At 35.5% G+C, this 16,106-nt stretch overlaps 1 protein-coding gene across 3 annotated transcripts in view; it reads right to left on the bottom strand.

Moving 5' to 3' along the window:
• Positions 1–512: 512 nt before the first annotated feature.
• LOC103586196 (T-complex protein 1 subunit zeta-2) overlaps positions 513–16,106 on the bottom strand; it is a 36,940-nt gene continuing 21,346 nt past the window's right edge. The window contains exons 5-13 of one of the 3 annotated variants that reach the window (XM_008567399.1): positions 14,598–14,708; positions 14,286–14,445; positions 12,823–12,905; positions 11,719–11,815; positions 10,791–10,938; positions 4,386–4,519; positions 2,730–2,832; positions 1,289–1,361; positions 513–746 (exon numbers count right to left, since the gene is read on the bottom strand). In XM_008567399.1, coding sequence (XP_008565621.1) covers positions 674–746; positions 1,289–1,361; positions 2,730–2,832; positions 4,386–4,519; positions 10,791–10,938; positions 11,719–11,815; positions 12,823–12,905; positions 14,286–14,445; positions 14,598–14,708 — 982 coding nt within the window. In that variant the 3' untranslated portion in view covers positions 513–673. The remainder of the gene's footprint in view (positions 747–1,288; positions 1,362–2,729; positions 2,833–4,385; positions 4,520–10,790; positions 10,939–11,718; positions 11,816–12,822; positions 12,906–14,285; positions 14,446–14,597; positions 14,709–16,106) is intronic. The other 2 variants (XM_008567396.1, XM_008567397.1) reach the window with 2 other exon arrangements.

The following is a 16,106-nucleotide window of genomic DNA, read 5'->3' as shown; positions in this document are numbered from 1 at the left end:
TGTACTCACACTATACTATACTCACTAAAGTGATGCCATATTTATAAGATGAAAGAGTGGCAGCAAGGAACTACTGAAGGAATTTTGAGAGGAAACAAAACATTGTGTCCTACTATATTTATACCCTTTGATAAGGTAAAAATTAATTTAGGTGCTCCAAAACCTGTGCTCCTTAATTTGATAGAAGTTGCCCCAAAAATCTAATAACCATAACATATTCTATTTTATAAAAACTGTAATAGCATACAATAAAGGGTGGGGAGTTAGAGCTCTTAGGGAAAATACTTTCATTACTATTACTTTACTGTGAAAATATTTGTGTTCTTTACACTTTTTTTTTTCCTTTTTGTCTTTTTTACTGACCGGTAACGGGATCACAACCCTCGGTGTCGCGCCCGCACCATGCTCAGCCAGCGAGCGGGAACTGGTCTCCACATGGGATCCGAACCCTCGGTGGGAGCGCCGCCACGCTCCCAAGTGGCGTACTCTCCAGTGTGCCACCAGGCCAGCCCTGTTCTTTACACTTTGATAAAATATTTTTGAAACTGTTAAGATCAAAAGATATAAACCGCATTTACTGAGTGAAAATTAAGAATGGCTCAGGCTATACAACAGTAGTTGGATGTAAGGTGTACTAAATCCCATCTTCTGGAAGAATTGATTTTGAATTTAATCACCCTCTGAGAGAAGACATCCCAGCTCGCATAATTTCATCAACCAGGAGAATGTTGGTGGCAATCACAGTGCTAAGGAAAAACATAAGAAGGTGAGTAAAGCCTAATAGTCTACCCTTACCTTCCCTGTAACTCCCCAGCCCCCCAAAATCTTCAGCCCCCCAACCCTTCAGCTATAAAGGGTACTTTGTTCTTCAATGATGTTAGTGTGAGATTTTATGAGACAAAACTACTATAATACAAATGTAACCCCTTGCATTCTAGTTTGAACTCTTTTGCTGATAAGGTGGAAGCAAAATTCATATTCCAGCAAAATGGAGCTTATTTTTAGCACATCATTTGATTTTCCCTACTATGCATCTGGTACTATTTCAATAAAATTTCCTCTTTCCCTTTCCCCTTAAATAAACAATGCAATTACCCTTTCCTATAACTTAAATTGCTAGAACTAAAATATAGAAGGGACTATAAAATGACAGACGGTAGTTTTAACTGGATACGTACCTTTTCACACTTCATAATTTCTCCACTGTAGGGTTACAAAAGTAATAGAAAATTGAATGTGACCAATTATACCCCTAGAAGCCTTTCTCTTTATGTTAGTGCAAACTTACCAAGAGTGAAGAAGTTGTTTTTTCACACAATAATTATCCCAAATTCCTGCATCTGCGGCTACCATTGGTTCACCTGCAAAAACCATTTTAATACTACAATCTTGATATATTCTATTAATATTGATTGGTATAGTCTAATAATATTTAGTATACTACCAAAAGTACTTTTACCAAGGTCATCAATGACCTTTATGCTGTTAAATCCAACAGTTGATTCTCAGGCTTCATCTATGAGAAGCACTTAACACAGTTGATCACACCCTCCTGGCTATTCTTTCTTCACTTGTCTTCCAGGACACCATACTCCCCTGGTTTTCTTTCTTTTGCACTAGTGGCTCTTTTTTCTGTTAACTTTCCTGGTTCCTCCTTTTCCTCCCTGAGCTCTTAATGTTAGAGTACCTAAAGGTTCAGTCCTAGATTCTTCTCTTTTCTCTCTACATGTACTCCCTAAGTGATCTTATCTAGTCTCCTAGGTTTAAACCATATACACCCTGATGACTCTCAAGTTTTTATCTCCAATCCAGACCTCTTTCTTGAGCTTTGGCTCCATATCTCCAACTGACTACTTTACCTGAAAGACTACAGACACTTCAAACTTGTCTCTGCCAAAACTGAATGCTGATGTCCCCTCGCCCACAACCTGCTCTACATACATTCTTCTCCAGTGCAGTTAATGGCAATTCCGACCATCTAGCTGTTCAATTAACTCCTCTCCACAGAGCGGAGAGTAACAAGAGTGATCCTTTCAAACATAATTAGACAAAGTCACACCTCTGTTCAAAAGTGTTCCCTATTCTACTACACTAAAAACCAAAGTCCTTAGACTGGCCCACATGCCCCTGCATGATCTCACCTTCTATCAACTCTCTGACCTCCTTTCTCCTCCTCAAAAACATCAGACACTGGCTTTTGCACCAGCCATTTCCTCTCCCTGGAACACTTATCCCCAGTTCCCACATGGCTAACTTCCTCACTTCCTTCACTGTTTTCAACAGAAATCTTCTCATTGAGGCCCACCCTGATCAATAGCCATCTTCTCAATGAGGCCTACCCTGATCAATCTCTTTAATTGCAACTCCCTCCCCACCTTCCTGTACTAGCACTCATGATCATCCTTATACTGCTCTTTAATTTTTTTCAAAGAATGTATTACGTTCTAAAATGCTAAATGCAGTTATTTACTAAGGTTATGATTTACTCCCTGCCTTCCCCCACTACAACATAAGCTCTCAAGAGCAGGTATTTGCATTTGTTTTGCTCTGTGTGGATCCTAAGAAGCAAATAATAAATATATTCTTTTTAAAAGTTCAAAGGTAAACTAAAGTCACCAAAATTTAAATATTAAAGTCATTCAAACCTCCACCCCTTTACTATAAGATCTGGATCACTGAAGAATAACCTCTTTCTTTATTAAGCAGCTAACTTTTCTTCATTTTCTTACCTGTATTCAAATCTATGCCAACAAGTTGTTTTGATTCTGAATGCTCAGCTTGAACTTTTACTATTGTTTCTTGTAGGTCATAACCAGAATTCTGAGCAAGAACCTTAATGAATTTAAAAAAATAATAAATACATGTATGAAATGCTTTCAAGCACACACATGAATATCAAATATAGAAATAAAGCAGTACCCTTTAGTCTTGTAATAACTCATCCATAATACAGTCATTATCTCCTTTTGAAAAATTCCATTCTTAATGTAAATCAAATTATTATTGTGTCTATCTAGTAGTTTTTATATTTACTTAAGTGTTTCCCCTATGCACATCACACTAAATTATGAGAACATTAGAGCTCCCCCACTCCTACCCCATTACATTAATTTCCCTCCTTACGAAAGATTTTTTTCTTAATGTGGAAGGAAATAGAATAGTATTCTTGTTTCCTCTAGTCCCTCTAGCTACACATCCTCCAGTTTTTCCTAGGCACTTGATGAAGAAAGCCAGCATACTTGCAGCACCTTTGTGCCCCTTATCTTTAGGAGGAAAGTCGTGATCTGTGGCAACAGGGATAAAGATATGTACACTCCAAACCAGGCTCACTTCCAAATGGTCCCAAACCATCGGCTGATGAGGAAAAAGGTACCATCAATGTATAGTGGGGTTACCAATTTGTGTCAACAACAGGATCATTGCTTACTGACTTTGCTGCTTTGGGGGAAGAAAAAAATACATATCGTATTCACAAAGATTCTACAAATTATGGATAATTTTAACAGCAATTATCAAAGAGACTTTGCTGGCATTGTTAGCGATGTTTTCATTCATGGAACAGCATATTTGAAGTAGTTTTCTGTGCTTCTAAGTGGTCACAGCCAAATTAAGGCAAAGAGAAAAAACTGGTAGTTCTCTGTCCCTTGGTCACTAAAAAAATGGAAAAAATCTGGTTCCTCTCCTTTTCTAGAATTATATTTGACAATGACAAATGCAAGCTAGTATTTGGGAATACTAAACAGCCCAAATCCTCACTTTCCACAATGTAAAGTGATGGCAGTTTGGATACCAACAACAAAATAAATATCTACTTGGGCCGGCCTGGTGGCGCACTGGATAAGTGCGCCGCTTGGGAAGCGTGGCGGCGCTCCCGCCCGAGGGTTCGGATCCCACATACAGACCGGTTCCCGCTCACTGGCTGAGCGAGGCGCGGGAGCAACACTGAGGGTTGCAATCCGGTTGCCGGTCCCCGGTCTGGTACGGGGGCAACACTGAGGGTTGCAATCCGTTGCCGGACACGGAAAAAGACAAAAAAAAATAAAAAAAATAAAAAAATAAAATAAATAAAGATCTACAGTAAAATAGAATTAAATTTTAAGTTCTAAACTTCTTTACTATGAACCATTTCTGAAAGAAACTTTTGGAGCTACTTCAACTTTTGGAGCTTGGAAAAGGAAGCAAGGGGGTAATTTGACCATTTCATGAAGGTTCTACAAGGATTCTGAGCTGTTATCCCAAAAGTTTCCCTGCTTTAGTGGTAAAATGTCTAAGAGAAAACTGTATAAGGAAATGCCAATAAATACCTGTCTTTCTATTCTAGACAATTTGCAGTTAAACACTTTTATGTCTAGCCAGTTGTTATTTGGCCATTGGGATAGCCATACCTTGGGAATAATGAGTAAGGCATCAGCAAAAGCCTGGACTCCAAGACGAGCTCTTCCTTTTAGACTGTGCTTGTACCTAACAAGAGCTTCAGCTATTGCCACTTCAACTGCACCAGCCCCTGGAACCACACAACCTATGGGAGGACAAATAATGATTGGCAAGCACATGCCATGCAGAGAAAAAAGCAATTAGCTATTCCAGTGTATTCTATTATCTTGCCTACCTCTAAAATGTATTTAGATAGATACAGAAATAAAAAAAAATAAAATGCCCAGCTCAGTAATTACTCAGTTGTCTTATGAAGCATCCTGAGGTTATATACCATTAAATAATTAAGTAAGGTACAGATAACTGCCTAGAAACCATTTATTCATTCTTTATTCTCTGGAAAATAACAGTATACATTTCTTTCACCTTTATCTTACTCTTTTATGATGACATTTAAGAAGTAGTTATTTATTATTTAAAGTGTCAGGTAACTGATTATAATATCTGATTTGAAAATGTTTTAGGCCAAGATAATTTGGCCACAATTTTGGTATGGAATTCTTGGGACTCAATGAAGTACTTGTTTTCTGTACTAGAGCAAAACCCAAACTGCTATCTGATAAGAAATGTAGGTGGTCTAATTATTCTAAGTCAAGAACTCCAGTTAAGCACATCAATTTTCACATCACGATATGACTCTTACATCTGCTTATATGGTTTTATAAAGCTTATGACTCTTCCTTGAATCAGTAAACTTGCTTTAGAATCACCCATGTTTAAAACAAAATATACAAAAATAATCTCTCCTGTTATCTCCCATGATTTTAAAATTACTACCCCCTTTCTCTGCTTTACTTCACAATATAATTGCTCAAAGAGTTGTTTACCCACAAGGTGATTACATCCTTATCTCCCATTCATACTTTTTAAAAAGTTCCTTGTTAAATATGGAATACACTCAGAATATTTATATGTATAAGGTATAAAGAATAAATGTACAAATAAACAAATGTACCTAACACCCAGCTTAAAAACCAATTACTAGTACCTTTGAAAACTTCCCTGATCCCATTCACCTGTGAAAACACAATATATCAAAATTTGTGGGATGACACTAAAGTAGTACTTATAGAGAAATTCAGATCACTAAACACCTATATTAGAAAAGGAGAAAGTTCTCAAACCAATGACCTCAGCTTCCACCTTAAGAAGCAAGAAAAGGAACAGCAAATGAAACCTAAACAGAAGAAAGGAAATAATAAAGATCAAGGCAAAAATTCATGAAATAAAAATGACAAATGTCAGAAATGAGAAAAGTAACATCACTACAGATTCTATAGATATTAAAAAGGATAATAAAGGAATATTATGAACAACTTTATGCCAATAAAGTTGAAAACTTAGATTGGAGGTTAGCAAACTTTCTGCAAAAAGCCAGTTAATAAATATTTAAGGCTCTGCTAAAAGCCAGTTAATAAATATTTAAGGCTCTGTGGGTCACACCATTTATTTTGCAACTATTCAACTCTGTCAGTGCAACACAAAAATAGCCACATAAACAAATGGGTATGACTGTGTTCCAATAAAACCACCAAAAACAAACCAAATTTAGCTCATGATCATCTCAATAGATGCAGAAAAAGTATTTAAAAAATCCAACACCTATTCTTTATTTTTTTAAAAAAAAATGTCTCACCAACCTAGGCATCGAAGAGAACTTCCTCAACCTGATAAAAACCTACAGTTAATATCATACGTAATGGAGAAAGGCCAAATACTTTCCCTCTGAGATCAGGAACAAAGAAAGGGTGCCCACTATCTTCATCATTTCCATTCAAATTTATATTGGAGGTTCTAGCACATGAAATAAGGGGGAAAAGAAATAAAAGATCCAGGTTAGAAAGGAAAAGTAGAACTGTCTGTATTAGCAGACAACACGATCATTTATATAGACAATTCAACAAAATCTGTAATAAAGGTACTAGAACTAATAAGTGAGTTTAGCAAAATTGGAGAATTCAAGATCCATATACAAAAATCAACTATATATTTACATGCTAGTAACTAACAATCAGAAATTGAAACTTTTAAAGTACCATATACAATAGCATCAAAATATATGAAATACATGAGGACAAATCTGATGAAAGAAAAAGTGTCTGAAACTCATATACAAAAAACCACAGAATTGCTGAGATAAATTCAAGAGGGCCCAAAATAAATGGAGAGAAATATCATGTTCATGAGTTACAAAACTCAATATTAAGATCATGATTATCCCCAAATTGATCTAAAGATTAAACGAAGTTCCAATCCAAATCCCAGCAGCCTTCCTGGTAGAAATTGACAAGCTGATTCTAAAATCATATGGAAATGCAAAGAACCTAGAATAATCAAAATAACCTGAAAAACAACAAAATTGTGAAGGTTAACACTACTAATTTCAAGACTTACAAGGCTATAGCAATCAAGACAGTATGGTATTAACATTACAACAAATAGATCAATGGAACAGAATAAAGAGCACAGAAATAGAACCACACAAATATGGACAAATGATTTTCAATAGTGATGAAACAGGGCTGAAACAATTTGATACCTATATATGAAAAAATGAAGTTGGATCCATACCTTGCACCATATACAAATATTAACTTAAAATGAATCATAGACCTAAATGTAAAACTTAAGACTATAACACTTCTAGAAGAAAACATAGAAGAAAATTTTGGGGACCCTAGGTTAGCTAAAGATTTCTTAGATACCACACCAAAAGCATAACCCAAGAAAGAAAAATTAATAAATTCGGCTTCATCGAAATTAAGAACTCTTTGAAAGACACTGTTAAGAGAATAACAGAATAAGCCACAGAGAAGAAGAAAAATCTGCAGATCATATATCTGAAAAAGCATTTGTATCCAGAATATACAAAGAACTCTCAAACTCAACAATAAGAAAACAAACAACCCAGTTTTTTTAAAGGCCAAAAGATGTGAACAGAAACTTCAGCAGAGATACAACGGTCCTTCAAAAGGTTTGTGGAAAAATGGAATTAAAAGTTCAAATGATATTTCTATGAACTTTTTGAAGACCCCTCATATATGGATAGGAAATAATCACATGAAAAGATGCTCAACATCAATGATCATTAGGAAACTGCAAACTAAAACCACAGTTCTTAATTTTTAATGTAAATTAAAACCACAGTTTGTTCATTTGTTTAATTTTTAAAAGGCTAAAGTTAAAACAACTGACCATATGAAGTATTTGTGAGGAGGCCAACCAATCAGAACTCTCATACACTGCTGGTGGGTGTATAATGGTAGTTTGCAAAACAGTTTGGCAGTTTCTAAAAAGTTAAACATAGACCCACCATAGCCATTGCATTCCTAGGCATTTACCCAAGAGAAATGAAAACATACACATGTCGATAAAAAGATTTACACACAAATGTTCATAGCAGCTTTATCTGTAATAGCTGAGAACAGTAAATAACCAAATATCCATCAACAGATGAATGAATAAATGTAGTATATAGTACTCCCCCCTTATGTGCAGTTTCACTTTCTGCAGTTTCATTTACCTGCAATCAACCAAGGTGAGTACAGTATAGTAAGATATTTTGAGAGAGGGAGGAAGGGAGAGAACATATTCACATAACTTTTATTACAGTATATTATTCTATTTTATTATTAGTTATTGTCATTAATCTCTTACTGTGCCTAAGTTATAAATTTAACTTTATTATAGATATGCATGTATGGAAAAAAAATAGCACATATAGGGTTGGGTACTAGCCATGGTTTCAAGTATCCACTGGGGAACCTGGAATGTATCCCCAGAGGATAAGAGAAGACTACTATATTCACACAATGGAATATCATTTAGCAATAAAAACAAAATCAACTATTGATAGATATAATAACATAACAATACCTTCAATGAATTTCAAACTAATTATCTCTATGTAAAAGAAGCCAGATCAAAAAAAGAATACATACTGTATTATTCCATTCATATAAAATGTTAGAAAATACAAACTCATCACCAGTGACAAAAAGCAGATCAGCGGTTGCCTGGGGATAGGATGGCATGGGGAGAGGCAGGAGGGAAGAATTACCAAGAGGCATGGAGGAAACTTTTTGGGATGATGGATATGTTCAATATCTTGATTAAGATGTTGGTTGTGGGTATACACTATAAATATGTGCAGTTCATTATATGTCAATGATACCTCAATAAAATTGTTTTTTTAAAAATACATAAGTGGTTGAAATGGTTTTTAAAAAACAGTCCATTAATTCTTTCATTTATTATAAATTCTAAGAATTAGATTGAACTACCACAGGCTTCATGCCTGGATCATATATGTTAATCCTGTTGAAAATACTGCTAGCTTTCATCAAAAGTGACTACAAAAAGTAGGCAGTGCCCCTTATATAAAGCCCATATTATTTCCACTTAGGAACTGATGTGTTTTCTGCTTTTCAATAATGAAATCTATATAACTGAGTGTATTTCTTTGTATTCTGGCAACTTAAATATTAATAGTGATTCTTATGTCTGCTATATTTACATTCTTTTTTTCTAGGTTCTAATTTTTCACTTCAACTTTTATTTTACCATTTTTTCATTTCTATGTTGTTGCTTATCAGACAAATCTGACCATTGTTTATAATGTTTCTTATTACTCTATTTTTTGAAATATAATTCACATACCACAAAATTCAGCCTCTTAAAGTATACTTTTCAGTTGTTTTAAGTATGTTCACAAGATTGTGCAAACATCACCCCTATCTAATTCTAGAACATTTTCATCATCCCCCCGCTCAAAAAAACCCCTGTGCCTATTAGCAATCACTCCCTATTCTCCCCTTCCCCTAGTCCTTAGCAACCACTAACCTACTTTTTATCTGTATGGATTTGCCTTTCCTGGACTTTTCACATAAATGGAATCATATAATATGTGGCCTTCTGTGTCTGGATTCTTTGGCTTAACATAATGTTTTCAAAGTTCATGTTGTAATACATATTAGTACTTTTTAAAATTTGTGGTTGAATAATACTCCACCATATGGATATACCACATTTTGTTTATCCATTCATCAGCTAATGGATATGTGGATTGTTTCCACTATTTGGCTATAGAGAATAATACTGCAATGAACATTGGTGTACAAATTTTTATGTTTATATATTTTGTGTTTATATGTTATATGTTTTCAACTTTCTTGTGTCTATACCCAACAGTGGATTTGCTGGTTCATATAGTAATTCTATGTTTAACTTTTTCAGGAGCTGCCGGTCTTCCAACAGTTCCAACAGTTCACCAGCAATGCATTAGGATTCCGATTTCTCCACATCTTCAACAAAACTTATTATTGTCCAGCTTTTTTGTTATAGTCATCCTAGAGGTTGTGAAATGGTATCTCTTTGTCATTTTGATTTTCATTTCCCTAGTGACTAATGAAGTTGAGCATCTTTTCATGTGCCTATTATTCTATTTTAAATATCTGTGTTTTTATTGAATTATCTACACTAACTCCTTTGAAAAGGAGGTTGGTTATAAATAATAAATAATAAATGCTAATTTTCTTTCCTAATCTTTCTTAAAATTACACTGCACCTGAGGGAATGACTTCTAAGCTGCAAAAGCTTTTTCGTTGTTTTAAAATTAAATTCCTAAAAATAAAAAATGACATGATAGCATTAAATTAAATGCTTTTTTATTTCATAAACAGAAGTTAATTAAAAGGGTAGCATACTATTAAAAATATTCCAGAGGAAAAACCTTTATAATCTGAAATATCAATCGTCCAAAGTGAAATGAGAAAACACAATCAAAAAACTAATAAAAAGTAAGACAAAAAGGGCCGACCCTGTGGCGCACTCGGGAGAGTGCGGCACTAGTGTGCACAGTGGCGCTCCCGCTGCGGGTTCGGATCCTATATAGGGATGGCCGGTGCGCTCACTGGCTGAGCGCGGTGCGGGTGACACCAAGCCAAGGGTTGCGATCCCCTTACCGATCACAAAAAAGATGAAAAAAAAAAAAAAAAGTAAGACAAAAAAAGTATAAAAGAGAACTAATAAATAAATGAGACAAAATGAAAAAAAAAGAGAGAAAACAGTAATCATTCATATCTTTTACCACACATGCCATGACAGATTTATTACTTAAAAAAAAAAAAGTGTGGGCCGGCCTGTGGCTCACTCGGGAGAGTGCGGTGCTGATAACACCAAGGCCCCGGGTTCGGATCCCATATAGGGATGGCCGGTTAGCTCACTGGCTGAGCGTGGTGCTGACAACACCAAGTCAAGGGTTAAGATCCCCTTACCGGTCATCTTTTAAAAAAAAATAATAATAAAATTAAAAAAAAAAAATGTGAGTTGATATTCATCACTAAAAAAGAGCTTACCATCTTCAATGGCATTTTTGATGGCACGAAGTCCATCTCTTATGGCATCCTTGATTTGTGTGAGAGTATGCTTATTTGGTCCTCTAACCAACAAGGTGACAGAGCGAGGGTTAACACAGTCCTCGATAAAAGTGAATTTTTCTTCACCCTAACGAATGACACAAGAAAATAGAACTTTAATACACTGTAGTTAATGTCAGTATGAAACCAAGACCTAGTTTATATTAGAATTCCAATCTTCACATGAATTTTTCTTATCAAGAAAATTTTTCTTTTAAACAAAGATATATTTAAAAGTAGTTAAGTTATATTTAAACTCCTCACAAACATTTAGGTAAATAAATTATAAAGTATTTCTTATGGATTAGTTAGACCTCAAAATGCAAAACATGAATTAAAAGGTTTAGCTTTAAAAAAAAAAGACAGGGTGGAGGGGTGAGGGCTTCAACCTCACCTCCCTATCATCTGCATACAGCCCAGCGATGACCACTGAGCCACCTTCAGAAGCACCCTGGGCACGTGAGCTGGGGTGCAGGGGGACTGAGGGCCTCAGCCATGCCCCTCCTACGTCTGCATCCAGCCCAATGACATCCACCAGGCTGGAAGCGCCCCAGGCTCCCAAGCTGGGGTGGGGAAGGCCAAGGGCCTCAGCCATGTCCCCCTTATATCCACATCCAGCCCAGCCATGACCGAGCTGCCACCAGAAGCCCCTTGGGCTCCTCTGCCAGAATGAGGGGATACCACAGGCCTCAACCACGCCCCTTCTCTCCCCTTCTTGTTCTTCCATTCTATCCCCCTGCCCCTTCCTCTCTCTCCATCCATCCCAACTGCTCTGCAACATATTAGAAAGTAAATAATAATAATAAATAAATATTCTTTTAAAAGGCTTAGTTGTTACTTTATAGCCCCTGTTCACAGAAATACTCACTAACATATACTCATATACAAGACCAGCATGTCCCAAACAATCTACAGTGAGATCTTCAAGAGAATTCACAGCCAATCCACCACAAGCAAGAGAGAGTCTGAAATTACATATTTGTCACAGTAGCTTTGGTTATGGAAAACATAAAGACTGATTTCTTAAAGATGAAAAGATATCTAACACAGAAGACTGTCTTGTCACTGTACTATATTGTCATTTGGGGTTTTTGTTTTATTTTTTTTTAAATGGAAAATAAAATTGTATATATTTATCACATACAACATGATGTTCTCAAATATATACACACTGTGGAAAGGATAAATCAAGCCAATTAACATATGCATTACCTCACATAGTTATTTTTGAAGTGAGAACACTTAAAATCTACTCTCAACATTTTTGAAGAATATAATATATTGTTATTAACTATAGTCACCATGTTGTATAACAGCTCTCTTGAACTCATTCCTCCTATTGAATCGAAATTTCGTAAACTTTAACCAACATTTCCCCACACTACCTCCCCTGTCTCACTGCCCAAGCCCCTGGTAACCACCATGCTACTATCTACTTGTATAAATTCAACTTTTTTCAATTCCACATATAAGTGAGATCAAGCAGTCCTGCATTTGGTTTATGTTTTAAGAATATGAAAATCTTCCTCGTACGTCAACAAAACTCTGAAGTATGTTAACAACCTTGATTTTTGACAGTTCAATTATTTACTGAAACTAAGAAAATTTGGAATTTACAGGCTACTATTTTGCTTAATGAAATTTACATATAAAAGAAATACACATGAGATCATTTCAATTTAATCTGTTTATGAACTTTGGGTACAGGGCCGGCCCGGTGGCGCACTGCTACAGTGCGCCGCTTGGGAGCGCGGTGGCGCTCCCGCCGAGGGTTCGGATCCCACATACAGACCGGTTCCCGCTCACTGGCTGAGCGAGGTGTGGGAGCAACACTGAGGGTTGCGATCCCGTTGCTGGTCCCGGTCCGGTACGGGCGCGATACTGAGGGTTGCAATCTGTTGCCGGACACGAAAAAAGACAAAAAGGAGAAAAAAAAAAAGAACTTTGGGTACATAATTATCTGTAAGCTTACCTTTCCATATTTCTTCTTTTTGCTCTGCGAAGAGCTATTATTCCATGTTTTGCAAGAGCATCTAAGGAAAATGGATCAATTCCCTATAATCAAATTAATGTAAGAGTTATAAGCATGTGTTAAACAAATATTTCTCAAACTTTTTGGTTTCAGCACCACTGTACACTCTCAAAAATTAACATTGCTTCTTGGCCCTTTGGCTGAGATTATGTATAGTATCTGTTCTTATCGGTTTAATATCTGAAATGTCCTCTATTTCAGGATTCAATATTAAATGGGTTTTTGGTACAAGGGGATGGAGTACAGAGCTTGCTCTTTCCACTCCTTGCAGTCATCTGGTGTTGCCCCCTTGGGGGTAACTATCAGTTACTGCCTCAAGTGCTGATGTAACAAGCTCTCACTCCGTCTCCCTACTCCCCAAACCAAGCTATTATTTGGTTCCCAGTATATAAGATGTTACACTGATAAGAAAAAAAAAAAGTTAAGAACTCAAAGAGATTTGTTTATGTAAGCTGTATCTATATTTATCATTTTATAAATTAAAACTGAGAAAATTTTAAGATATTAATCCACCAATAATAATAATAAATCCTTGTGTTACAATATATATAACATTTTTATCAGCACCACACTCACCCAGTGAGCTAACCGGCCATCCCTATATGGGATCCGAACCCATGGCCTTGGTGTTATCAGCACCACACTCTCCGGAGTGAGCCACGGGCCGGCCCAACATTTTTAATGAAAATTTACTATACTTTCCAAAACAAAAATATATATAGTGAGAGCAGTAACACTGTTTTTCGCAAATCTCTTTAATGTCTGTCTTAATAGAAGACAGGTGGATTCTCATATCTTCTTCTGCATTCAGTCTGGTATGAAATGTTGTTTTGGTTCAAATATATGAAGAAAATCTTGATCACACAGATAAATATTAGAAAGGAGAAATATTTTAATAGCCTTTTCAGGTCACTGGTTATTCTTTGATAATATACTAAAACACAACAAGTAGTAGTTTCTCAAAGGTTAATTTCAATATGGAATATGGAACATGGAACCATGTCACTTAACTTTTCATATTCTCTCACATTAAAATCCACTGATCTATCTTGTACTTTTAATGTATTATTTATCCGTGCATAATTTTATAATATTATGCATTTTTTTACTTGGTTAGTAAATATTGGTTCACTGAATTAGGTAAAGTTTCCAAATGTTGACACACTCCATGGTTATATAATATCAAAAAAATCATACTTGTTAAAAACTATTACTATTGCTTTTACATCATCATTATAAATGTCAACATAATGTTAAAGGTATTATTATGATGATGATGAAAAAGTTTTCACCTCTGAGACTACCTGAAAGGGTCTTAGGGACTCCTAGGGGTCCACAGACCACACTTTGAGAAATGCTGAAGACCATTTGCAAATAATTAAAATCTAAACTAACTTTCTCACCTTTTGATTAATGACAACAAATCCTTTATTGGACTGAGCACAAACATTGTCTTTCAGGTCTATTATTTTTTGTACTCTATCTTCAATAAATTTTCTTTCAGCTTTTACCAATTTCTCTTTCTCTTCTGTAGTCTTATAAAAGAAACCAGAGTTCACCTCTCTAAAAGATAATAAAAAACAAGCTAGTAAAGGCAGGGAGAAAAAGAGGAAAAAGAAGGAGTCTACACTAAACATCTGGGAAGACAGAAAGAAATTAAAAAGCACTTTTAGGAAAAACAACTTCAAAAGTTATAAAGAGAAACTAACACATACGTTTTCTCGTATTCCAGTGATACATTGCAAATAAGGATAAATGCATTTTCTACTCGCTTCTTCATATTTGGATGACGGGCACCATGATCCAAAACTAGTCCTCTGATAAACCTATTAAAAATATATAATATTTCCGACTTTGAAAATACATTCTAAACTTTGATATAAAATTAGAATTATGCTTTTAAATGTTGCAATAAAACTTCCAGGGCACACGTTGTTCCCTTGCACCAACTTTAAACCTAACATACACAGTAATTAACACAATTAAGAAAGAGAATCTATTTGACCACAGTGTGACTGTGAAGTCCCAATGAAAAGTCAAAGCAGATTTATCATCTAAATTATGAGGATCAAAATATGACACAGCTTATCAAGTAAAAAAAGGTAGGCGACTGGCCGGTTAGTTCAGTTGGTTAGAATGTGATGTTATAACACAAAGGTCAGATCCCAATAGGGATTGTTCAGTAAGTAATGACTCAACTATTTAATAGTCATAAAACTATTAATAACATGGAAAAATATTTATGGAATGATAAGCACAGAATGACAAATTGTATATAATGCATGATTATAACTATTCTTTTAAAAAATAATCATTTTGGCATTAAAAAGGAAAGACAGAAGGAATCTAAGAATAGGGTTAGCCTTGGGTGACAGGACTCCAGATAATTTGGTGCGGCGGGGGGAGGTGCTTATTTTCTTGTTATCAAATATTCTTTCAAGAGCAAATATTTTTGTATCTTCGTAAAATTGATTTACACATATTTAGGGAATGCATTTCTACTTATGAATCTTTTATAATCAATGTCTGATATACACTAAAGAAATAATTTTTTAAATTGTTTAACATAAGTTTTCAAAATCTAAATCTAACTAGATTACTACTCCAACTCCTTTTTTTTTTCTTTTAAATTTTTATTTTGTCGATATACAATGTGGTTGATTACTATGGCCCATTACTGAAACCTCCGTCCATCCACCCTCTCCCCCCTCCCACCCAACAATGTCCTTTCCGTTTCCTTGTAACAACTTCAAAAAACTGTAGTTGTTATATCTTCTTCCCCCCCACCCCGGTTTTGTGTGTGTGTGTGAGTGTGTGAGTGAATTTATTTATTTATTTTTAGCGCCCACCAATAAGTGAGAACATGTGCTATTTCTTTTTCTCTGCCTGACTAGTTTCACTTAATATAATTCTCTCAAGGTCCATCCATGTTGTTGCAAATGGCAGTATTTCACTCGTTTTTATAGCTGAGTAGTATTCCATTGTGTAGATATACCACATTTTCCGTATCCACTCATCCGATGATGGACATTTGGGCTGATTCCAGCTCTTGGCTATTGTGAAGAGTGCTGCAATGAACATTGGGAAACAAGTATACCTTCGACTTGATGATTTCCATTCCTTTGGATATATTCCCAGCAGTGGGATAGCTGGGTCATATGGTAGATCTATCTGCAACTGTTTGAGGAACCTCCAAACCATTTTCCATAGGGGTTGCAACATTT

Source organism: Galeopterus variegatus, unplaced genomic scaffold (genome assembly GCF_000696425.1).
Source record: "Galeopterus variegatus unplaced genomic scaffold, G_variegatus-3.0.2 Scaffold318, whole genome shotgun sequence".
In the NCBI taxonomy this organism is placed as follows: domain Eukaryota; kingdom Metazoa; phylum Chordata; class Mammalia; order Dermoptera; family Cynocephalidae; genus Galeopterus; species Galeopterus variegatus.
This window is presented reverse-complemented; position numbering and strand designations above follow the sequence as displayed.